The 25,942-nt window shown below is 37.5% G+C and overlaps 2 protein-coding genes across 2 annotated transcripts in view; both read left to right on the top strand.

Moving 5' to 3' along the window:
* Positions 1-368: 368 nt before the first annotated feature.
* LOC135228643 (endogenous retrovirus group K member 6 Pro protein-like) lies at positions 369-992 on the top strand. Its single transcript, XM_064276479.1, has one exon. It carries the CDS (start codon positions 369-371, stop codon positions 990-992), a length of 624 nt encoding a protein of 207 aa, XP_064132549.1.
* An 18,492-nt stretch (positions 993-19,484) lies between these two features.
* LOC100654789 (complement factor H-related protein 3-like) overlaps positions 19,485-25,942 on the top strand; it is a 54,355-nt gene continuing 47,897 nt past the window's right edge. Inside the window, exons 1-3 of the mRNA XM_023549163.2 lie at positions 19,485-20,027; positions 22,167-22,361; positions 22,802-22,978. Of these exons, the coding sequence (XP_023404931.1) occupies positions 19,901-20,027; positions 22,167-22,361; positions 22,802-22,978 (499 nt within the window). The 5' untranslated portion in view covers positions 19,485-19,900. The remainder of the gene's footprint in view (positions 20,028-22,166; positions 22,362-22,801; positions 22,979-25,942) is intronic.

Raw genomic sequence — 25,942 nt, 5'->3', positions numbered from 1 at the left:
CCGAAAATAATGGGGGTACAAACTCAGTCTCACAACCCATTCATTCCCTTTGTCCCGTCTCAAGTCTCATCCGAGCCACCCCAGGAAGTGCAGGATTGGACCTCCGTTCCACCACCTCAACAATATTAACTCCTGATGTCTCTGTTACTACAATTCCAACAGGTATTGCTGGACCATTACCAAAAGGCGTGGTCGGATTGATATTAGGACGGAGTTCCCTATCGATCCAAGGTCTTACTGTTATTCCAGGAGTAATTGACTCGGATTTTATGGGAGAAATCAAAGTTATCATGTCACCCCCAACTCGAACACATTTTATTCAAAAGGGACAGAGAATTGCACAATTATTGTTACTTCCCTATCATACCATGGGGACTGTGGCCTCACAAGTCGAGAGAGGAGATAGAGGCTTTGGCTCCAGTGATGTGGTTTTTTGGTTACAGGAAATCACTCAGAATAGACCTATGAAAGTACTTTTAGTAGAAGGAAAACCAATAAATGGCCTTATGGACACAGGGGCTGATGTATCCTGCGCTGCTGGAAAAGATTGGCCTGTCTCTTGGCCATTATCCCAGACTCCTACCACGCTGGTGGGGCTGGGACAGGCACCACAGGCCGAGAAAAGTTCTCAAATCTTACATTGGCAGGACGAATCTGAACCTCAATGTAATGGTACTTTTCAGCCTTACGTTATTCCTGCTATACCTTTTACCTTGTGGGGAAGGGATGTTCTCTCTCAAATGGGTGCATTTCTCTACAGTCCTAGCCCTCAAGTAACGGCGCAAATGACCCAAATGCACTTTGACCCTACTCGAGGTCTGGGAAAAAATCAACAAGGTATTAAGATACAGGCCTCTCCTCAGAATAGATCTCCCCGGCAGCAGACTTTTCTGAAAAACAATTATTATGGGATACCCTTAATAAGCCTTTCACGGCTGCCGGCTTCATTCCCTCCTCTAACACTCACTCCTCCCTTTAATCAAGGGAAATAGGGGCAAAGGTCATTCTGTAACTTCTTCAAGCTGAATAGGGGAATTCGTCTGGGTCTATAGGGCCCTCATAGAATTGACTCACAGCTTCGTCTGGAGGGATAGGTCAAAAACCTTGTTGAAGCATCATTTCTAAATGGAATTTTTCAATCCTAAAAGACAAAAATCTAACAAGAAGCTTGAATATACAGGGGCCAAAGAACAACAAGAAGAGTAGTGCAACCAGGGAACCTAACAAGGGAAGAAACCAAGTGAGCGAGGGAAGTGCACTTTTTTTAGTCTGCCATATATGCTGGGCATTTAATGACTGGTTAAAATTGTGGAGCCACAGGGCCTGATCACATATCTTTTTTACATTGATCTCGATCTGACCAGAGGAATTTATATATGTGCAGCAAGAGGTGTTTGCCACCACACACACTTCTCTTTGTTCTGCCAACAAGTAGCCCAGTGCAATCCAGTGGTCCAAGACCACCTTTGCCAAGGAGTCTAAGGATTTTTGTTGAACTTCTATTGTCTGGCCTGTGGACAACGCTATGGTCTCAGTGGTCTGGGTTAAATTTCTCAAGGTAGCCTCATGATAGGTGAATCTTCCCCAAGGGGTGACCATTCCTATGGCGGCTCCAGTTCCTGCCAGAATCAGTCCTATAGCTCGTTTGTGCTGGGTGTTATTTCAGGGAATGAAGATTTGTATAAAGGTCACGGCTGGCATTAAGAACCCTAAGGTACATTCTCCTCCGTGAATCACGGGGCCTAGGAATTCAAGGACCCACCCGTCAGAATGATACTTAGTCAGGTAGGAGCTGCTGGGTAGTGGGGAGTAACCACACACCTAGGCATATCCTTGCAGGGCACAGAGAGAGTGATTTGAAGGCATGATGGTTAGATTATCTCAGGCCTGCCTGAGTCACCCTTTCTCAGAAAGACTTCATCCCAACAGGCCAAGCTAGCCGGTGCCAGGGGAAAAGGGGGATGTGTATGGCCAACAATCCCACTGGAATGAATCACAAGATTGTTTTGCGTTTTTTCTTTGGACAGAGGTGTTGAAGTCAAGCGCCCAACTCAGCTCCTCCCATACACTCACTACGCAAATTCCCTTGCCCTTTTGTACCTTGCTCATGGAACAACATACCTGAGCAGTGCTGTTGGCATTTTTCAAGGAGGTTTCACAATCCTGGAGGTCGGAAATGTTCCAATTATCTATTAAAGTCAAATTTTCTATCTGGGCCTGGGCCCTGACATCAGTCTTGTTTAGTCCCCCCTTTAGCCATAGATTGAAAGGCACGCCTCCTGGGTAGGTTTTGTTGAGGACATCAGTGCAGTTAACCCTGACTATAGGAGATTTAATGAAAGAGAGGAGCAAGGGGGCTCTGGGGCAGGGGGTGGGGGGAAGCTGGTACGGTTGACAGTGGGGGGTGGCACCTGGAAGTAATTAGTCACAGGGAGAATTTGGAGGTTCCCTGATGTTCCCATGGGACGGGAAAACATATCCAACATAAATGAAGTGGCTGGCCTTCGCTGATGGCATTTGAAATTTGGTAAAAGTAATTATTTTCTCAGTTTTCAGGGCCCTGTGCCCAAAGGGATAGTATAAAGACACCCAGGAGGAATGTGAGAAGGGCCTTCGTCCTAAGAATCTTCTATGCACAAAAGCAATTAATTCTTGAGACTTAAACCCTTAATACCAAGGGAAGTAAGTATACCCAGAAATGGGCAGCTGACAGGTAAAGCCAAACAGAATATCATAGCAAATGCAGTTCCTAAAATCTGTATGCTCACTATTAGTATAAAGGTCTACTTATCAGGTCTGGGCCTTCGGAACAACAGCTTGAGTCCTTTCCATGGCTCTACTGTCCAGTCAGGCTCTGTAATCTTGTCTGGTTCTCTAGTACCAGGACTTCCTGGGGCAGCTGTTGGTTTTACTCGGGAATAGTGGACCCATGGCTTTATTCCTTCAAGTTTCAGAGAATATGTGGTTGGTAACACCAGATAGAGTCCTTTCCATATCGACTGGAGGTCTTGATCCTCCTTCCATAGTTGTAACAAAACCCAATCACCTGGTAAGAAGGGGTATAAGGGCCCATCAAGCGGGTCCGGCAGCCTCCAGACCACATATTCCTTTATTTCGGTTAAGGAGGCTTGAATTTGTGAGAAGAAAGTCCTAATCTAAGTTTTCGGATCTACTTCACTGTTAGGAAACTGAGCGTGGTCTATTTGAAAGGGTCTCCCATACATCATTTCATAGGGGCTTAAATTAAGCCACTTTTAGGGGTTATCCAAATCCTCAAGAGAGCCAGTGGTAGGGCCTTTGTCCTTTTCAGTCCAGTGTCTTGACATATTTTTCTATAGCTTTCTTTAGAGTATGATTCATTTTTCCTACCTTTCCAGAAGACTGTGGTCTCCAGGCAGCACGTAGTCTCCAAGTAATGTTGAGTGCCTTTGACACCTGCCGAGTTACTTCAGAGACAAAAGCTGGCCCATTGTCTGATTGAAGAGTGAAGGGAATGCCAAACCTTGGAATAACTTGCTCTCACAGAATCTTTGATACTTAAAAAGCTTTATCTGCCTGAGTTGGGAATGCCTGTATCCAACTGGAAAAAGTATCTACAAATACTAGGAGGTACCTAAAGTTTCCAGGTGCCTTAGGCATGGTTGTAAAATCTACTTGCCAGTCTTCAGCTGAACGCTTTCCTGTAAACTGGACACCAGGGGGCAGAAGAGGCCAGTTTTTAGGGTTATTTTGGATGCAAGTATGGCATTGTCTTTGAATTCTTTTTATGATCTGAAGGAGCTTTTTCCCAGCAAAGTGCCTCTTAATCAATCTGGCTGTGGCCTCCTGTCCCCAGTGAGTGGCTTCCTGTAAAGCCCTCAAAATGTTCCATGCTGTGAGTCATGGAAAGTAGGTAATGCCTGCAGGGTTTTTATACCACTCGTGATTGTTGGGCCTCTAGTGAAAATCTCCATTCTTTTATTAACTCATAATCCTCTTTTGTGTATGTTGAATTAAAGTGTTTCTGAGGATGCTGAATGATCAGGCCCTCTACTGATGGTGGTTGTTCAGTCTGGGATGTCCTTTAAGCTGCTTGTTTTGCTGTGAAGTCAGTCAGGGTATTACCCTTCGCCTCAGGAGTGTTTTCCTTTTGGTGTCCTTTACAGTGAACTACTGCTTCCTGTTGAGGCATTTGAATGGCTTTCAATAGTGCCAAAATCTGTTCCCCATGTTTTAGCCCCTTGTTTGCTGTTGTTAAAAGGATCCTCCCTTTCCATATTGCTGTGTGTGCATGGACTACCCAGAAAATGTAATAAGAATTGGTCCAGATAGTCATGGTCTTACCTTCTGCCAAGGTTAGGGCTCAGGCTAGAGCAACAAGTTCAGCCTTTTGGGCTGAGGTCCCTAGAGGCAGGGGTTCAGCTTCGACAACCTGTGGGGGTTCAAGGGAAACAACAGCATATCCAGCCCTCCTCTTTCCACCTTCCACGAAGATACTCCCATCAACATACCATTGAAAGTGCATCTCGGTGGTCTGGTATGCTACAGTACGTTTCTTCTATTGTCTGCAAACAGTCATATATTAGAGAAGAATTTTCACAGACTGGCAATGGCTGGGTTTAACTGGGTTCCGATAATCAGAGTTACAGCTGGGTTGTCTAGTAGGATGGCTTACTATTTACCCAGTCAGCCAGTGGTCAGCTGTAGCTTTCCTTTTTGTTCTAGGAGGGCAATCAAGGCATGAGAGGTGTGGTGTGCAGTCAGAGGCTGGCCTAAAAAACAGTTTTTCAGCCTCTAGAATTAGTTCACAGGCAGCTGCTACTGCCCTTAGCCAGGGAGGCCATCCCTGTGTGGGCAAATCCAGTGGCTTGGATAAGCATCCTACAGGTGTCTGGTGAGGCCCCAGACTCTGGGTAAGGACTCCCAGGGCAATCCCTTTGCGTTCATGGGTGTAAAGATGAAAAGGGTTTTCCAAGTTAGGGAGGCCTAAAACCGGGGCCTTTAATAATGCAGCCTTTATTTCCTTAAAGGCCTGTTGACAGGTAGGAGACCAAACAAATGGGTCTCTATCTCCCTCTTTCGTGGCTTCATACGGGGGTTTTGCTATCAGTCCTAAGGTTGGAATCCAGACTCTACAAAACTCAGCCATGCCCCAAAACCCTCTGAGCTCCTGCCTGTTTGATGGTTCTTGAGTAGCACAAATGGCCTTCTAGCGTGTGGGAGACAGGGTTTGAGTTCCTTGTGATATGAAGAATCCCAAATACTGAACCAGTAGCTGTGATATCTGAGTTTTTTCCTTTGAGACTTTATATCCCAGCCGGGCCAGGAGATTCAAAGTCTTAACAGTATTTTGGTCGAGGCCTTATTCCCTTTACTGGGGATGAGAAGATAATCAGTGTATTGGATCAGGATGCCCTCGTCTAATTTGAGGCCTGGGAGATTCCAACTAAGTGCTTCCCCAAAGATGGTTGGGGAATTACAGTTCAAGTTATTTGGGACTTGTGTCCTGTGTTGTAGTCTTCCCACTCAAAGGTGAACAAGGCCTGAGATTCTTAGGCAGTGAGGATGTAGAAAAATGCATCTTTTAAATCAAGCATGGAGAAGTAGTTATAGCCCCCAGGTATTATAGCTAGCAAGGTATAGGGGTTTGGGACAACTGGGTAGATATCACTTACGATTTGGTTGATGGCTCTCAGGTCCTGTACCACCCTGTATTCTCTGTCAGGTTTCTTCGCTGGCAGGATGGGTGTGTTGTATTCTGACTGGCATGGTCGAAGCAGCCCTGTTTTCAAGAATCGGGTTACCAGTTTCTGAAGTCCTTCTCAAGCTTCTCATGGGATGTTGCTTTAGATTGGGAGACCCCCCCCCTTCCTTTAGTTTGATTACAACCGGGGCTGTGGATACTGCTCTCCCAGGCTCTCCACTAGCCCAGCTCTCCCAGGCTTTCCACTAGCCCATACAATGGGGCCTACTGCTTGCAGGATGTGCTCTAGTACTGGGTAGGAGCTTTCTATCCTCTGGGGCAGGAAAACTGCTTGTAAGCGAGAGCCCACCTCAGCTGGAGCCTGGATTTGGATAACTGGGCTTTCAGTCCCATGAAAGGAGATACTAGCCCCTAATTTGGAGACCAAATCCTGTCCCAACAAGGGGGTCGGGCATTCGGTTATGTACAAAAGTTGATGAATGAGAGTGGAGCTCCCAGTCATGCATACAGTTGGCTTTAAGAAGTTCTTATAATTCACTTTTCTTGACATGCCTACAACTGGAGTCCTTTTGGCACTCAAAGGTAAGGTAAGGGGATCATTTAAAACTGATTGGGGGGCCCTGTATCTAAGAGGAATTGTATTGGCATTCCCTCTATTGTTAGGTTAACCCAGGGCTCTTCAGGGGAGATGGTGACAGCCTCTCCCACTTGGACCCAGTCTGTAGCATTCACCATATGTTTTGCTTGCCAGCCTCGTTTGGGGCATTCGGTTTTCCAGTGTCCCTCTTTACAACAGTAGGTGCATTGGTCCCTTTTTAGGAGGCCAAAGTTCTGATGGTTTTTTTTTTTTTTTTTCCTATTCTCTTGATTCCTGTTCTTGTGGTGAGGGGAATGGTTTCCCAGTTAAGGCTGCTGCCACCAAGGTAGCTTGTTGCCTTGCTTGGAGAATCTCCTACTCTTGTTCCTGGTCCCTGTTATTAAAAACTTTAAAGGCTATTTCAACTAATTGAGAGATAGGCATACCTGGTCCTCCATCCAATTTCTGGAATTTTTTGTGGAAGTCTGTAGAGCTTTGTCCTATAAAGATGATATTAACCATTCATTGATTCTCAATAGCTTCAGGATCCATGTCAATGTGTCTCCAGAAAGCCTGAAAAATTCTTTTGAGAAACTCAGAGGGGTTTTCTTTACAGCCCTGAATTACTTCATAAACTTTTGAGAGATTTTTCTGGTTTTGTGCCCCAGTTTTAAGGCCTTCTAATATGCACTTTCTATAATGCCTTAGCCTACTTGTGCCCTCCCTCGAATTGTAATCCCACTCTGGATCAACTCAAGTGACTGCATTACTGGCTGGCAGTTTGTCAGGATTTTGGGGGTCTTCATTATGTTTTTTTATCAGCAAACTGTCTAGCCTTTTCCACAACCATTCTCCTCTCTTCAGAATAGATAAAAACTTCCACCAGGTACTGGCAGTCTGCCCAGTGAGCTGACGTGTACCAAAGTGTTCATAAGTCTCCCATCCACTCCTGTTCCAACCAGTGCCTCTCTTAAAGGGAATTAGCCCACTTCTGGATTATCCTCCTTATCAATACTCTGGCTAGTTGAGGAAATGCACTGACCCTGGCCAAATGAAGCACCACTGTGGGTGTGAGGTGGGGAGACCCTTCCTGTTCCTGGGGTCCCAGAATCGGCGGGGGCCACACCCGAGCCACTGGGGCCGGGGTCAGCAGGAACAACTTGAGGAATCTGAGGGTAAATAGGATTATATGGGTGTGGCAGTCCCACCACAACCTTGGACTCTTCTGCCTCAAGAACTTGTTTAGGCTTCTGATTAACCTGAACCATCAATTTTCATTGCCATTGTAATCCCTGATTATAATACAGAGTCATGAACATTTGAACATAAGGCACCTCATCCCACTTATGGGTTTCCTTGCAAAACAAATCTAACTGCAATATGGTATTATAATGCAAACTTCCCTCAGTCAGACACTTCTCCTGATCTTCTAAGTTATATTGAGGCCAAGCCGTGCCACAGAGAAACCTCAAACGCTTCCCCCTGGTGTCATCAGTTTTTAAAGAAAATCCTAATGAGTCAAGATGCACTCTAAGGGTGACGGTTTAGGGGTGGACTGACTGGCGCCCATCTTGTTTATAGATCTTCACCCCTTCTAATTAGTCGGCCAGAAGAAGGATGTATTCGAGAGGCCCTGGCTATACAGAGGCGCAGAACTGGGTTTCTTAACAAATAATCTCTGGCAACGCAATTCAAGCACCACTCCTTCCAGAGCCAATATTTGTAAGGAGTGTGTTTTGCTCCAACTAAGACTGCAAGACTCAGTATCCAAAATTAAAAAATATCTTTCACTACATTCCTTAGAAAAAAGAGAGACATAAAACCTGTCCTGTGCAGGGAGGGTCCTGGGCTCAAGCCAGTCTAGTCTTCCTAACGAACACAAGAGACAAACAAAGGGGCCCAAGACACAAAGACAATGTTCCTTAGCCAGATTGAGTAACTAGATCCCAACCAAAATGAAAAAAAAAAAAAAAAAATGCAGAGGTCAAGACAAAAGACCAGATGGAGACCTGTTCAGGTGGGGACTGAGCCCCAGGACACCATGACAGTCTCCCCAGGTGTCCTCCAGGTGCAGGGATCATGCAGGTGGGGACTCAGCCCTAGGACACAGCGAGATCACCACAAGGCCTAATAACACCCATTACTGAGGACACAATCCACCACTTAGTAGCTACTTTTTTAAAACTTAAAATATACCTGTTCCACAGTGATGTCAGAACGTTTCTGTTCTCCAAGGTTGTCTGGTCCAGAGTTGGTGCCACCCAGAAAGTCCTCCTAACCCAGTGGAGGGTCAAGGGCACACTTCAGAGGAGGTTTCAGCACCTAACTTACCCTGAGCTGGAGTGTCCGCTGTGTCCCACCTGGGGTACCAAAATGAAGTCGTCAACTAAAAGGTTCTTGTCCAGGAGTCTAGCGAATTGAATCGAGTCAGACACAGGATTGGAAGAACAGAAAGGTTTATTCACAGTTTGCAAACTGGGAGACAGGCAGGATCTCGCGACCTAAGTCTGCCAGCTCAGCTCAACCAAGGCAGATTTCTCCTTCTATAGGGAGTGACATACATATGCAAGAAAGGGGAATGTGGAAATTACAGAACAATATTAATATCACACCCAAGCAAAATTTTGCTGAAGATCATTCAAAAACGGCTGCAGCAGCATATCTATAGGGAACTGCCAGAAATTCAGGCCAGTTTCAGAAGAGGAAGTGGAACCAGGGATATCATTGCTGATGTCAGATAGATCCTGGCTGAAAGCAGAGAACACCACAAGGATGGTTACCTGTGTTTTATTGACTATGCAAAGACATTGGACTGTGTGGAACATAACAAATTACAGCTAACATTGTGAAGAATGGGAATTCCAGAACACTTAATTGTGCTCATGAGGAAGCTTTACATAGATCAAGAGGCAGTTGTTTGGACAGAACAAGGGAATGCTGACTGGTTTAAAGTCAGGAAGGGTGTGCATCATGATTGTATTCTTTCACCATATCTATTTAATCTGTATGCTGAGCAAATAGTCCAGGAAGCTGGACTCTATGAAGAAGAACAGGGCATCAGGATTGGAGGAAGACTCATTAACAACTTGCATTATGCAGATGATACAACCTTGCTTGCTGAAAGTGAAAAGGACTTGAAGCACTTACTAATGAAGATCAAAGAGCACAGCCTTCAGTATGGATTGCACCTCAACGTAAAGAAAACAAAAATCCTCACAACTGGACCTATGAGCAACATCACGTTAAATGAAGAAAAGATTGAAGCTGTCAAGGAGTTCATTTTACTTGGATCAACACTCATGGAAGCAGCAGTCAAGAAATCAAACAACGCATTGAACTGGGCAAATCTGCTGCAAAGGACCTCTCTATAAAGTGTTGAAGAGCAAAGATGTCACCTTGAAGACTAAAGTGCACCTGACCCAAGCCATGGTATTTTCCATCTCATCTATGCATGTGAAAGCTGGACAATGAATAAGGAAGACCAAAGAAGAATTGATGCCTTGAATTGTGGTGTTGGTGAAGAATATTGAATATACCATGGACTGCCAAAAGAATGAACAAATCTATCTTGGAAGAAGTACAACCAGAATGCTCCTTAGAAGCAAAGATGGTGAGACTGTGACTTACATACTTTAAACATGTTGTCAGGAGGGATCAGTCCCTGGAGAAGGATATCATGCTTGGCAAAGTACAGGGTGAGTGGAAAAGAGGAGGACCCTCGACGAGGTGGATTGACACAGTGGCTGCAACAATGAGTTCAAACATGACAATGATTGTGAGGATGGAAGATCACCGGGCAGTGTTTCTTTCTGTTGTGCGTAGGGTCGCTGAGTCGGAACCAACTCGACTGGCACCTAACAACCGCATACATATGCCCGAGCAGAGAGGGAATGATCTTCAATCTTGTGATGCGTGCACAGTCCACATAATTTTTGTGAATGAATTTTTGCACATGGCTCTAAAAATATTGCACACAGCTCTAAAAAAATGGCCACGGCTCCCTACTGCCACCCAGGAAGGTCATATATTGGGTAAATTTGGAGTTTGTGCACCTGCTCCTCAGCTTCCTGCTAGGAAAAGAGAAGAAACCTGGGGAATCAACCAAACATGGTGAGATTACCCATAATAACCCTTTCATGGCTGCCTGCTTCAAGACTGCACTTTTATTACATCCATTCTAAATGTATATCAACCTATCTCATAATGCCTTTAATTTGTATTTTTTAAACAACTATTGATATTGAGTACTTTTTCATGTTATTATCTACTATCTGATTATCTTCTTTGTTGAAGTCTCTTAAAATCTTTTGCCATTTTTTTTTTTTTTTAGCTGCATTGTTTTTGTTGATTTTTCAAGGTTCTTTTTGTAAACTGGATAAAACGCCTTTATTAGACAAATGCTTTAAAATATTTTAACCCAGTCTGTGGCCTGTCTTTTCATTCTTTTAACATTACCTTTAGAAGAAGAGAATTTTTTAATTTTGACGAAGAGCAATTTTTCTTAAATGGTTTGTTTTTTCTAAGGTTTTTTTTTGATATCATATGAAATAAATCTTTGCCTAACCCTATGTTATAAGATTTTACTTTATTCTTACTTCTAGAAGTTTTTTAGTTTACATGGGCCTATGTTCCATATTGGGTTAATTTTTGTATATGATCAGAGGTGTGAAGCAAAGTATACCTATTTGCATTTTGGTATCCCATTGTTGCTGCGTTTTTCATTGAAAATAATTTTTTTTTCCACTAAATTGCCTTAGTATAGTTGTAAAATATCAGTTGTCCATAGATGTTTGGGTCTATTTTGGGACTCTCTATTCTGTTCCAATGATCTTTTCTCTAACTTGACATCAACACAACTACTCAATTTTTTTAATGTTTTGACATTAGGTAGCATTAACTTTCCAAATTTGTTTATTTCTTTCAAAAGATTATTTGAAGTCCTTGTCATTTCTATATGACCTTTTAAATTATGGTGACAATTACTAAAAAAAAAAAAAAAGACGTGGCAATTTTGTGAGAATTGCACTGAATCTGTAGATCAACTTTAGGAAAACTGAATTAACAACATTGAGTCTTCTGACCTATGAACACATTATATTCTTTCATTTATTCCGTATTCTCTAATATTTTTCAGGAATGTTTTCTAGTTTTTGATGTACAGATCTTGCACATATTTTATCAGATTTATTCCTAAATATTTCATATTTTTATGCCATCAGACAGAATACTGTTTTTCATAATTTCAATCCCTGATGGTTCATTGCAAATATATAAAAATAAATTGATTCTTTGTGTCTATTGATGTCAACATATCCTGTAAACTTGCTAAACTCACTTATTAATTCTAGTAATCTATTGGATTTTCTATATAGACATCATGGCAACTGCAAATAAAGACATTTTTACTTTTCAAATCCAGATGCTTTTTACATACCCTTTTTGGGTCATTTTACTGACCAAACTTCTAGTAAAATATTGAATAGAAGTGGTGAGAGTAAACACCCATGTATTCTTCCTGATCTTAGGGTAAACACATTCAGTCTTCCACCATTGAGATGTTTATGTTTTTCTTCTTTAGGTTTTTAATATGGTGAATTATATTGACATCTATTCTAATGATAAACCATCCTTGTATTCTTTGAAAATCAACTTGATCCTAATATATTATCCTTTTATGGAATTTTGGATTCAATTGTTAAAATTTTGTTAAGAAGTTTTGCATCTTTGTTCTTGAAGGATATTGGTCTGCAGTTTTCTGGTAATTCTAATGTCTTTGGTTTTGGTAACAGGACAATGCTAGTCACATAGAATGAAAAGGCAGATATTTTCCATCTCTTTGATTTTATGGACAAGGGTATAAATTACAATTTTTTTCTCCCTTGAATGTTTGGTAGAATTCACCAGTGAAGCTATCTGTACTTGGATTTTTTTTTTCATTTTATAATTTTTTTTAACTATAAATTCAACTCATTTAATATATATATCTGTGTTATCTGTTATTTCTTGATTGAGCTTTGGTAAGTTATAGCTCTCAAGAAATTAGACAATTCATTTAAGTTGTAGAGATTATTGGCAAAACATTTTCATGTTGCTGTCGTTAGGTGCTGTCAAGTCGGTTCTGACACATAGCAATCCCATGTAGAACAAAACAAAAAACTGCCTGGTCTTACGCCATCCTCACAATCGTTGATGTGCTTGAGCCTGTTGTTGCAGCCGCTATGCCAATCCATCTCATTGAGGGTCTCCCTCTTTTTTGACGACCCTCTACTTTACCAGGCATGATGTGCTTCTTCAGAGACTGATTCCTCCTGATAACATGACCAAAGCATGTGAGACATAGTCTTGCTGTTTTGCCTCCAAGAAGCATTCTGGTTGGACTTCTTCCAAGACGGATTTGTATGTGCTTTTGGCAGTCCATGGTATAGTCAACATTCTCCACCAACATCATAGTTCAAAAGTGTCAACTCTTCTTTGATCTTCTTTATTCTTTGTCCAGCTTTCATATGCATATGAGGCGATTGAAAATCCTATGGCTTGAGTCAGGTGCACCTTAGTCTTCAAGGTGACATCTTTGCTTTTTAACACTTCAAAGGGGTCTTTTGCAGCAGATTTGCCCAGTGCAATGCGTCCTTTGATTTCTTGACTGATGCTTCTCCAGGTGTTGATTGTGGAGCCTAGTAAAATGAAATCCTTGACAACTTCAATCTTTTCTTTGTTTATCATGATATTGCTCACTGGTCCAGTAGTGAGGAATTTTGCTTTCTTTATTCTGTGGTGTAATCCATACTGAAGGCTGTAGTCTTTGATCTTATATCTAATATTCCACATATTATCTTTTGATACCTGTAAAATCTGTAGTAGTCATACTGTTTATCTCAGTGTTGATATGGGTAATTTGTGCTTCTCTCTTTTTTTCCTGATCAGCCTGTTTAAAGGTTTTGCAATTTTACTCATCTAAGATTTTTGTTCCATTAATTGTCCCCCTCCCTTTTTTAAAAACCTTGTTAATTTTTGCTCTGATCCTTCTTTTCCTTCTTCTGTTTTCTTTGGGCTTAATGTCCCGTTCTTTTTCTAATACTTAATGTGGAAATTGAAGCCATTGATGTAGAACACTTTTTCTCTTCAAATACAGGTATTTAGTGTGACAAATTTCTACAGTCACGAGTTTTGACCTACTGTGGTGACTTACATGTTGTTATGATTCTAGAAGCTGGGCCACTGGTATTTTAAATACCAGCAGGGTCATCCATGGTAGACAGGTTTAGCAGATCTTCTAGACTAAGACAGACTATGAAGAAAGGCTTGGTCTTCTACTTCCAAAATTTAGCCCCTGAAAACCTAATGGATCACAACAGAACACAGTCTGAATCGCTTGTTTTGGACACATTGTCAGGAGGGATCAATCATTAGAGGACATCTTTTAAGACAGATTTGGTTAAAAAGAGGGCAAATGACGGTGAGGGAGATTCTTGGTGAGAAGGATTGGTACAATAGCTGCAATGATGGATTTGAACATGTCAATGACAATGAGGATGATGAAGGACTGGACAACATTTCACTCTGTTGTAGTCAATGTTATGGCAACTATGAATCTATTTATGGCCCAGCACTCATAATCTCTTCTAAGAAATTATTAGAAATCTAATCGTTTAAGGGATCTGGAATCCTACAGCATGCTAGAGCTCTACTGACAACTGATTCTTTCTTGGTGCTTGTTTTAACTCTTATTTCAAATTTTTTTCATAAAACTTTTTGATGTAATAGCTAATGAAACTTGGCTTAGTTTATCTGAAGCAAGAACATGGATAATTACAGTTAATTCAGATTTTTATTTACCAATGACTTATTCAATATGTTGTGATATTATTTGATTCAGGATTAATGTATATTGAACATATGCCTACCTTTTCACTGTGGTTTCTTTCTCTAGAAACATGTTCAAAATCAGATACAAGTATTGAGAATGGTTTTATTTCTGAATCTGAGTATACATGTCCTGTAAATAAAAAAAACACAATATAAACCAGGATATGTAACAAAAAAAAAAAAAATTTCAGGCTCTATAACATGCTTGGAAAGTGGATGGTCAACTCAATTAGTAAATAATTTATGAGGTTCCTTCTCCTGATGAAAGTGTTAACAAAAGTTTACTTACCCTCTTTTTTCAGGGGGGTGAGAGAGTGAGGGTGAGTTTGCCATGGTTTCATGTGTAAATGTATAAAACACTTTGAAAAATTATGTCTATAGTAATCATATATATAATGTAGAATTTATGTGGTATTATATAGGAATCATAAGTATAATATAGACATCATATATATAGCATAGACGCCATACATAATACAGTAATCATATATATAATGTAGAAATCATATGTAATATAGATACATAGTGTAGAAATCATATATATAATGTACAGATCATGGATATAATGTAGAAATGGCATATATATATATATATATAAACCCAGTATATATGTATACACATATGTATAAGCATATATACACACGTACATAAATATATATACTTATATACACATATATATGCTATATATATATAGAGAGAGAGTTTGTCAGAATTTTTTAACTTTCAGAATAATTACTGATAGGAAGAAGGGTCAGTCCATCTTTTCAATTCAAGTTTTTTCCTACTTAAAATCAATCTCATTATTTAGGAACTGGTGAGAGAGCCTCATGTGTATTCTATTGTAGACTTGTGTGTTTTCATCTGAAACCTTTGTGTCTGTTGTGCCTGTGTTTAGGTGACAAGTCTTTCATATTGGAGTTCTTGTTCCTAGACATAAACGTCATGTTTTTAGTGAAGAGATGAGTCCATAGTGCAGAATCCCAGATTTGACCTTTATAATTTATACAGTTAGTGGTGTAGGAGAGGTCCACTTATGAAGATTCCTGCTGCCCTTTTGGAAAATCTTTGTAAACGTCTAGAATCAATTCAAGGGCACTGGGTGGGTAGGTAGTGAAGAGAAACATTTCTTGATAGTGCTAAATTCTATTGTGTTGAAAGATTTCCCTGCACCATTACCTAGATGTTTATAAAGATCCTTTAAGAACAATTTGCTTATTTTGCCCTATTTACACACGATTTTCTCAAAGCCACTCAGTGATATTTTTGTAATAAAAGATATCTGTCCTACTGTGTAATTATCTTTTAACTTGTTTTTCAATTTTTATATCGAATATGGGCTCAGGCTAAAGAAAAAATGACAAAAGTTGCTTTCATATCAACTCGTTTTGTACTAAATTGTGATAAAATATCTATTAAAAGACTTTATTATGGAAGATAAAATGTCCAGTAATAAATATGTAGATCTTTATATGCAATTAATCCATTTTCTTTGGTATACATATCTCACCTGGTAACAAGATTGGCATCTTAAATAAAAAAGAAAAAAGTTATCGAGGTTTTCTGAAAAAAGAATTACACACGTCTTATGACTTGTTTTACTACCAGCATGTGACAAGCTCACAAGTAGCAATAGAATTGAGAAAAATGTACTTGGTGTGAATATTTTCAGGTAATTTAAATGATATGAAGAACGCTGTGTGCATAAACGTACATTTTTATTGTAGTAATTATTTCAGGAGAACAATTTATCTTTGGTCTTCTTAGCTTATTTTTCAAAGCTACCTAAATATTTGCACATGATAATCGGGAAGGATTTTTTGTTGCTGGGATGGGATTCACTCAGTCAGCTTGCCCATCCAATAACGTGAAATGAAATCTTCAGTTTTATCATGCATTAGAATCTTGTGATACGCCATTATCTGAGAACGCCAGACCCAAAAGTAATGACACATGGTTTAAGCTCAGTGAGAAGCTGGACTGTGAATGCAGCGCTGGCTATGAAAACACAGGGGAAGCACCACGGGGTGTGTAGTATGTGGTGATGATGGTCGGTCTGATATGCCCACGTGTTACAGTGGTTACTGGGCTTTTTTCCTTTGGTGTTCATCTCTTTGGGATAATAGAATCAGTATATGTTGCTTTGGGAAGTATTTGAATTGTCTAGTGACATCATTAAGGAACATTGCTTAAAATCAAGATATTGCCTTCTGATTTAATATAAACTGGGAGTAGGTGGTGTTTTGAAGTTCAAAGATAATTAAAACAGTGCATCAAAGTAATGTTTCCTGTTGGCCACATACAGTACAGATTTGTCAAGAAAATGCAAACGGTTTTCTAGTAACCCTAAAGGCAAACTTTGAAATTATTTAAAATCGGGTACCCGATACCATATTACGGTTAGTCACAACGTGAAACGTGGTGTGGCTTCTCACATTTTGTGATCATTTGTGTTATTACATAGATAATAACAGGATCATTCTTACAAGAGTTTGTAAATACTTTAACAAGAGAATATAATTTTCAAATCTTTTATTTAAATCTCAAGTGTATATCAGCAAAACTTTTTTTTTTTTTTAATTTCAGTTAATTTTTAATGATTCCAAAGCTTAACTAGAAAAAATGTTGGGAACTTAAATACACAGGTAGTGAGCATTTTGCACAGAAAACAATAAAACACAATATTGCATTGTAGACTAATTATAGTTGAATTTTTTCTGTTTAATATCATGCATATAATTAAGTACGTAAAGGGCACTAATCCTAACTGAGCAGCTGATGATTTTTTACATTTGTACACCCACACCTCCACCACCCAGATCAGAACAAAGACAATTTTCAGCACCCTATAGCAACCCTCCTATACCAGCTTCCAGTTTATATCCTGCTCATCTCCAGAGGTAACCTGTATTCCGGAATTATAAACCTTAATTAGGTTTTCCTGTTTTTGAGTTTGATATGAGTGAAATTATACTCTATTTACATTATTGTTTGACATTTTTAACTAAACGGAATATGTAGATGACCCTTCCAAGCTTTTGTATATAACAAAAATTCATTCTTTTTATTCCAGAGGAACATTCCATTGTATGCATGTAGAATAATTTATTCATTAATTTCCCTAATTTTCAATATTTGGCTATTATGAAAAAAGTATCTAAGAACATTCTAGTATATAACTTGATGGGCGTACCAACTCATTTCTCTTAAAAATTTACTAGGAGTGAATCAGTTGCCAACACATTTTCCAAAGTGATTGTATTGCACCCTTTAATCTTCCTCCTTTAATATATGAAAGTTCCACTTAACCCCATCCTCACCATTCTGTGACTTTTAAATATTAGCCATACTGTGAGTATGTAGTATATTTAATTGAATTTCTATGTTGTGTTTCACTGGTGAGTAATGATGTTAGCACATTTGTGAATCTATATTTGCAAGGTGATTTCTCAATATTTTAAGTGTTTATGTATGATACATATGGGTCTTTTGTCTGATATATTACAAATATTTCCTCCCAATCTAAGATTTTTTTTTTAGTTTTATGATTATACATTTTGATAGACAATGGTTTAAAATATTACAGGCATCCAATACATCATTTTAAAAAATAATTAGCTTTCTGCCTTTTTTTAAGAGAATTGTTAGTCTACTACCAATGACTGAGTGTATTCCACTATGCTTTTATCTCACATTTTATCTTTCTAACTTCACATTTAAAACTATCATCAAACACAAATTGATTTACTTGGTGTGAGAAAAAGAGGCCAAGGTTCAGTTTTGTTTACCACTCCAAAACCCAGTTGTTGTGCCAACGTTTCCGGGGAAAAACTTTCTTTTTCCCCCCACATCAAATTGCATTAGTTCATAAAACTGGTGATTTACATGTGTAGGTCTATTTCTAGACTCTTCTGTTCCACTGATCAATTTATCTATTACTATTATGTCACTACAACACAGTGTTAAACAAGTTTAACAAGTTTTAATTCTACACCAGTTATTGTGAATAATACATTGTAAAAATTATACATTCTCACATCTTCCTCTGAAAAACATTGACTTTCTTCTAAGAGCTTTATTCCTGGTGGTACACTATTATCCTGTGACATCCTGGTTTTAAGTTTTGCTTGCATGGATCTATTTCAGATGTGTCTTAGTTCAAGTGCATTGTCTTTAGTCAACTACTGGGATATGGTACTCCTGGGACATATCCATTCTGTGTTTCAAAAGAAGTTATGAGAAATTCACTAAGTTCCCCTGGCTCTGAACTCCAAACTCTTTCTTCCCTACGCTGGGAATAGCTGCATTTTTTCAGGTTTTCAGTTCTGCTACAGTTGTTTTCTACTAAAGAGGTTGGAATTCACAACACTCGGTGTAGAGTCAGCATATAATTTAAGAAATGGTTGTCTGCAGATTTGAGGGGATTTCCCTGGTGGGGCTTCCTTTTGTCCTGTATTTCTCTCCTCAGTTGACACATTTTTCCAGCCAGACTCAGACCTCTAAGTTAACACAAAAACAAGGCTACTCATTTCTGCTTAAACTCTATCATCCATGTACCATGAGGACTAGGGTGTACCCTCAGTTGAAAAGCTGAGAAAATATGTATCTCACAGGTTGATTTTATTCTTTCAAAGGTTGGATGATTTCCAATTCCTGCTTGCTTTTGTTCACTCAAGTCGCTAGATTTTTTTCATTCATGTTGAGTGTATAATTATTATTTGTAGAAAGTTTAGTCAGATTATAAGCTATTATGGATGTTTTGATCATACATAATTTTAAATAATTTCAATACTTAGAAATTATTGTTTTTAAAATAAATAAACATACACATAAATGATTTTTAATATATAACTCCAGGACTTTGCTCATTGATTTGCTTTCTCCATCTTCATAGTAATACTATGCTTTCAATAGTAATTATCTGTTTGAAAACGATTCTTTCTAGTAAAGGATATCTTATAAAGGATAAATATGTTTGGAAAGAGATTTATGTGTATAAATATATTTAAATATGTATATATGAAAATAAAAAACAAAAGCAATTAATAAGTCAGTCAGAGGACAGTCCAGTCAAAGGAAAGTGAGGCTTCAGTGACATTCCTTCAGTAGAAGGAAAATCATTGCATGTGTCAGAATACATTGTGCCGTATAAAAAAGGTGCCTCAAAGCACTTTAAAGATTATATTAACATTAAGAATGTGCTAGAACCCATGCACTAGCTAGTGCGATCAACTGAGTTTAAAAAAAAAAAATCAGAAAGAACTTCTTTTTTCTAGTCACGTGATAATGATTTATTTCACTGGGGTTCTGTATCCTCAGTCACAGACATGAGATGATATTAAAAAAAAAAAAAAAGTTTGCTTCCATAACCCCGTGAAAATACAGATGGGTGACTAGGGTCTAAATACCCTGGTTGATTTTCGGAGACCCCTAAGTAATGCATTTGGGTGAAAGGAAATACAGGACAGAGGAAAGTTCTAGTGGCATGGCTTGGATTGTGAGAGCTATTCACATATTCAACTGGCTGAGGAATAAGTTGACCTATTTTCAAGAAATACTTTCTTTTAAATAAGTTAGAGTTATGAAACCAATTCATTCCAGAAAGATGTGTACATATATAAGAGATGATGAATTAGAGAAATGATTGTGAAACCACTGATAAGAATTATCTAGAGATTTTGCAAATTTCATTGAACTTTGATATTTACTTAGTGACATCAGCTTACTTAGCTAAATTGTAGTGTACTGAAATTTAGAGTCACACTTAGAAACTGCTAATGAAGCTGATTTTAAACAGCATTACTGGAATATGTGTCTTTATACATCATTGGGAAGGAACACCTAATATGCTGTTTGTAATCAATGTCCTCCTCACCTTGTGGGTGTCTTGTGCTGAGGGACAAGGTAAGTTAAAAACAGATCTGAACATTTAACTTCTCTCTTAAATGAAGTTTTAGGTCATATCTACTTTCGTGTATCTATAGTTTTGAATGAATCGGCTGGTAGGAATAATTTGCATTCTGAAATCAAAATGAAGCGCACATTTAAGTATCTCAGAATAAAATAAGGAACCGAATCATGTTTTCTGAGTTCCAAAATGTGAAAAGCCATTCAACAGTGATTATTGGGACATGTGAATATGGTCATAAAATCTTAACTGAAAAACATGTCACAAGAAACGCCAGATTCAAGCAAGAAAATGTTTTGGGGACTTCTTATTTGTAATACAAAGAAATTCTGGAGAGTGATGGATTTTTGATGATGGCTTTTTTTTTTTTTTTGAAGAGTGATTCTTTTTTGTGATGGTTTTATAGATTCACATATCAAAATCTCTCCACTTGTGCATTTTAAATATTATATTTCATAGCAATTATACCTTAATAAATCTGTTAAAAGCCATGAACATTATTATCTCCTTTAGCAAAACTTAAAATATATTTTCTCTTAAAATTCAATACTCACATTTCCAAGTTAGGTAAATGAAACCTCCAATGAGATTCAAGCCAGAACCAGTTGCCGTGGTGTAATTCGGACTCATAGTGACTGCATGTGTGTGAGAGTAGAACGGTGCTTCACAGGGTTTTCAGTGGCTGAACTTTTGTAGGTAGAACACTAGAACTTTCTTCTGTGGGCCTCTGAGTGGACACAATCTGCAAACCTTTTGGTTAGCAACTGAGCTGGTTAACCATTTGAACCAGCAATGAGATTTAGTATACCTCACTGAACACAATTTATCAACAGAATATGATTAAATGAGCTTTATTCTTTAATTTCCAGGGATAATTAATTTTAACATTTTTTGATAGTGGGTCTGATATGTTATTTAAGTCTATTTGTGTAAATTCCTTCACAATTAAAATGCCTGCATTCAAATTTTTTATCCTTATAACACACCTGTAGAAACCACTTGAGAAAACCCTAACCAAACAGAAAACAAACCAGGTCAGTGAACTCAAGATAGGAAAGTTGAAGATAATTAAGAACAGCTGATCATTGTATATGCGTGTCTTAAAACATTTTAAAAAGCATTACATAAAGTTTCATGAAATAGGAGAATGACATTTTATGAAAGAAATTAATTCTAGTCTGGTATTAAAAGTATTAAACTATCTTTAGAATATCCTATAGAAGTGGCAAAATATAAGGTTTAAACTTTCAATAAGCAAAATAGCACTTAATCATATTAGTTAAAATTACTGTAAATGTAAGAATAACTCAATAGAACACAATTGAATTGCACCCCAATTAAAAATAGATATTTTATAGGACATTAAAGAGACACCCCATTTGCACATTAAAATTAGAAATAAACAATCAAAACTTTACCATAATCTTAGCTATTTGGCTATTAAGAAATACTCTTAGTCTAATGATTCTCATTGGAAAACCTGGTGGGGTAGTCGTTGAGAGTTATGGCTGCTAATCAAAATGTTGCCAGCTCAAATCCACCAGGCACTCCTTGAAAACCCTATGGGACAATTCTACTCTGTCCTACAGGGTTGCTGTGTGTTGGAATCAACTCGATGGCAACAGTTTTTTTTTTTTTTTAATTCTCATTAAATAAAGAAAACTATATCCCTTCCATCTGAGTAGATTTGGGAAGAGAAGGCAGGGCTCCAATTTCTGATGGGGATGGAAAAGAAAGAAGACAGATAAGACGACTGATAAAATTAGCAAGAAAGAAAAGTCCTTCAACCAGGATGGATGCTCATTTAATCAACCAAGTCTAGTAGTGAGATGTGTCCTCAAGGAGACTACATTAAATGGGTCTGTGCAGTTTTCTTCTTGGAGAGTCTACATATAAAATTATACATCAGATGATCTAGAAAATGTCATTTCATCATCGTTAGCAAAGACCTCCTTCAGTAGTACTTTGGTGATCTGACTTCTGTAGCTTGTCTTGTTCTAGAAGCCCTAATGTAATGAATGAGTGTAATTGTGGTTAAAAAAGAATATACTTTACCGATGAAAAGTTTTAATCTAAATTGATAGGTTTTTTAAGATAAAATATTACTTACACTGTCTTGTATTTTTTATTCCAAGTGAAACCTTGTGATTTTCCAGAAATAAAAAATGGATATCTACATTATCAAGATTATTATAGACCATACTTTCCAGTAGAGCTAGGAAAATATTACTACTACTACTGTAATAGTGGTTTTGTGACTCCTGAAGAACGCTCTGGGGGTTACATAACATGCAGAAGAGAAGGATGGTCACCAAGTGTCCCATGCCTCAGTAAGTAAACCTTTAAGAATTATATATTTATGAATCTTTCGGTGAGTGGAGAGAAAGCACTGAAGTGATTATGATTGCTTCTTGTATGATAAAAAACAGTGCATTAGGAAGAATGGCGCTAGTGAAAAGACCAAAATAGATTTTTTCTTTTGTAAGTAGCTATTCCTGAAAAACAAATGAGAAATAAAGATAGGAACTTTCTAAAATATCTCTAAGCTACATTTGTACATATTTTAATTATAAAAATTTCAGACAAATAGCATGGACTATTGATTTTTTTTTTTCAGCAACCATTTGGTAATAGCTTGACTCTTTGTCCCTTAGTTTATACATCATTTTTAGATTATTACACATTCTAATTTAGACATTGCAAAGATAATTTCTGGTTCAGTATTTGGACCAAATTCATGTTTTTCATTTGTTATTTTTATGGTCCTTAGAAAGATGCCATTTGTATGATGTGGAGAATGGATATTCTCATTATTCAGGAAGATATCGTTTAGAGGGTCGTTCTGTAGATGTTCAGTGCAATCATGGCTACAGTCTTCCAAATGGACATAGCACCATTACGTGTACAGAGCATGGCTGGTCCCCTCCTCCCAAATGCATCCGTGTCAGTAAGTAAGATCTCAGAAAATTTTTTAAGATTGGTATATATTAACCATAGCAAAATGCAAGTACCAACTTCTCATTTTGCCAATGGTAACTATTTAATTTTTTATCCAAGCTTGTAGGAGTGTATATACAAGTCTCTTGATAAATATTGAGCAAAATAAATGAGCATGTTCATTGATATTACTCAGGAATACAGTAAAATAATTTTGAATATATTACTTGTTGGTAAAAATAAGTCACATTTAATATTACATTGAAGTCACTAAATTGGTTTACTCGAAAGGATTTCAAAATTCAAGCCAAAATATCATTCATGTATTCAAGCAGTAATTCAGCAAATATTTCTGCTATATGTCTGTGTGTATAGCTAGGAATGGATTTTTTTGGACATTGTGTATGTTCCACTAAGAAGGTGATTCCTAACAGTTTTCCATAGTGGTTGTACCAATATACATTTATAACAACAGTTCCTTGTTGCTCGACATCTTTGTTAATGATTGAGGTTACATTTCAATATTTATTGATTAAGTGGTTGTAAAATGTTATAGCATTACTCTTAATATGCATTTCTTTTATTAATTGAGTTGAGCATATACTCGTTTATTGGCAATTACTTTACTTATGAAGTGCATTGATGTTTTTCTTAATTTATCATTTTAGGGAATTTTGGTATTGATTTGTTGGAATTGTCTATTCTGAATATTAATTTTCTTTCACTTATAAGAATTGCAAGCAATTTCTCCTATAGTGTCAGTTTTTCTTTTCTTTTACTACATTCAATGTTATTCTTTCATGATTAATGCTTCTTGTGTGTTAAGAAACACTTCTCTACATCAAAGACATAGGTTATGCTGTATTTTGTTTTTAAAAGTTTTAATATTTCACCTTTCCTGTTTATATATTCAATCCATTTTGGTTTTTAAAGTTTCAATATTTCACATTTCCTGTTTATATATTAAATCCACTTTGGGTTGATTTTTATGTATGGCAAGAATCAAATTTCTTAAAAAATATGAAAAATTCAACATTTCCTCAGCGATCTGTAATTTATTATAAATTACATGTGGACTATTAATCTGAGTTCTCCGGTCTCTGACATAAGTACATTTTTAGCCAGTGTTCCAGTGTTACTATATTGTTTTAATTACAGTAAATTTAAATAAGGCTGGACACCTGTGGAAAACCTTTTACCCTAATATTTTTTCTTCATTATTTTCTTATTTTTCTTGTGGCTTTGCTCTGATATACACATTTTAATTCAACTTAGTAAATTCCTTCTAAAACTTTATATAGATTATATGGAATTACCTTAGACCTCCAGATCAATTTATGGAAAACAGGTATCTTTATGATATTGAGCCTTGCTATTGATGAATGCTATATATTTAAATTTTTATTTAAGTGTGTTAGTTATCTATTGCTGCTATAACTGAAATACTGCAAGTGGATGGCTTTAACAAGCAGAAATTTATTCTCTCGCAGTTTAGGAGGCTACAAGTCTGAAGGCACCAACTCCTGAGGAAGGCTTTCTCTATCTGTCGGCTCTATGGAAAGTCATCAATCCTTCCCTGTTCTAGGAGCTTCTCAGCCCAAGAATCCTGGTCCAAAGGACTTGCTCCACTCCTGGTTCTTCTTTCTTGGTGGTACTGGATCCCTGTCCTCTCTTCTCGCTTCTCTCTTTAATATCTCAGAAGAGATTGACTCAAGATACAGCCTAATTCTGTAGATTATATCCTACCTCATTAACATAAAGGACAAGTCATTCTCAGATGGAATCATAGCCACAGACATAGAGGCTAGGATTTACAATACACAGGATAATTACATCAGATCACAGAATGGAGGACAACCACAAAATTATTGCCTAGCCAAATTGACACACATTTTGGGGGTCACAATTCAATCCATGACATGTCTGTTAGTTCTTTTCTATTATGCATTTTTGCTTATGAAAATTTCATAACTATTATGAATTATGTTTCTTATATATAACATGATTGTTATTCCCTTAAGCTTCAGAAATGTTCTTTTAATCTTTGGTGATTTGATTAATATTATTAATCTTGCTTAAAATTTGAAATTAACTTTCATTTGATGACCTTTGAATTTCTTCACTGCTACTTTTGTTTGTTCTAATTTCTTATTTTTTTCTTGTATTTCTGCCTGAAATTTATATGATTTTGCTTGATACTCTTTGAAACTTAAATATTTTCTCATTTTTTTTTTTACATTGCATTTTCTATTCAGAGAGATTGCATTGGTTTTTGTCTTCTGGTAACTCAATCACATTAAAAATTTTAAGCAATTACATTTGAATTTCCATGAGCTCATTTTTAAAATCAACTTTATTGAGAAATAAATTCCACAAAATAAAATTCACATGTATTTACTGTGTAAGCAATGAGTTTTGAAAAATACATACACTCTTATGACCACAAATCCTATCAATTAAGAGACAATTTTAATCTCAGAAGAGAGTAACCTTCTGCCCTTTTCCACTTAATCTTCCCCCACACCATTGCTCCGAAAGGTTGCCATGATACGGGATTCCAATGGGCTTTATCTTAAGTAATGTTCATCTTCCCTCCATTGGTAAAATCTTAGTCAATTGTAACAATTTCTGGCTCTAATAAACTGTACTACTGGGTTAATCTGGTTTTTGTTTGTGTCAGGGCCTTGGAAGTTAGACAGCACCTAGGCAAATTACATTTTTCATTTATAAAACTCCATAGATGAGGGGAATCATAAGCCTTTCATAATTTCTTGTGATTCTGTTGCCAAAATCAAGACCATTGTTTTTGAACTCTCTCCACTTTCATCTGTTGTAGCATACTTATCAATTCCTCTTGGGTCAGCATGAATACTCTTCCCCATCTATTATTTCTATCATGCTGTTGTACTGTCTGTTCAGTTAATTCTACCTGTTATTCTAAATTTGTGTTTTGTGTCCAAGTTGCCTACCATTG

The sequence above is a fragment of the Loxodonta africana genome, chromosome 25, assembly GCF_030014295.1.
Source record: "Loxodonta africana isolate mLoxAfr1 chromosome 25, mLoxAfr1.hap2, whole genome shotgun sequence".
Taxonomy (NCBI): domain Eukaryota; kingdom Metazoa; phylum Chordata; class Mammalia; order Proboscidea; family Elephantidae; genus Loxodonta; species Loxodonta africana.
Note: the sequence above shows the minus strand (reverse complement) of the source record. Positions and strands in the feature narration are given on the sequence as shown.

Excerpts from the sequence above, each read along its gene's own strand:
- LOC135228643 (XM_064276479.1), top strand. The coding sequence starts at position 369 with ATGGGGACTGTGGCCTCACAAGTCGAGAGAGGAGATAGAGGCTTTGGC.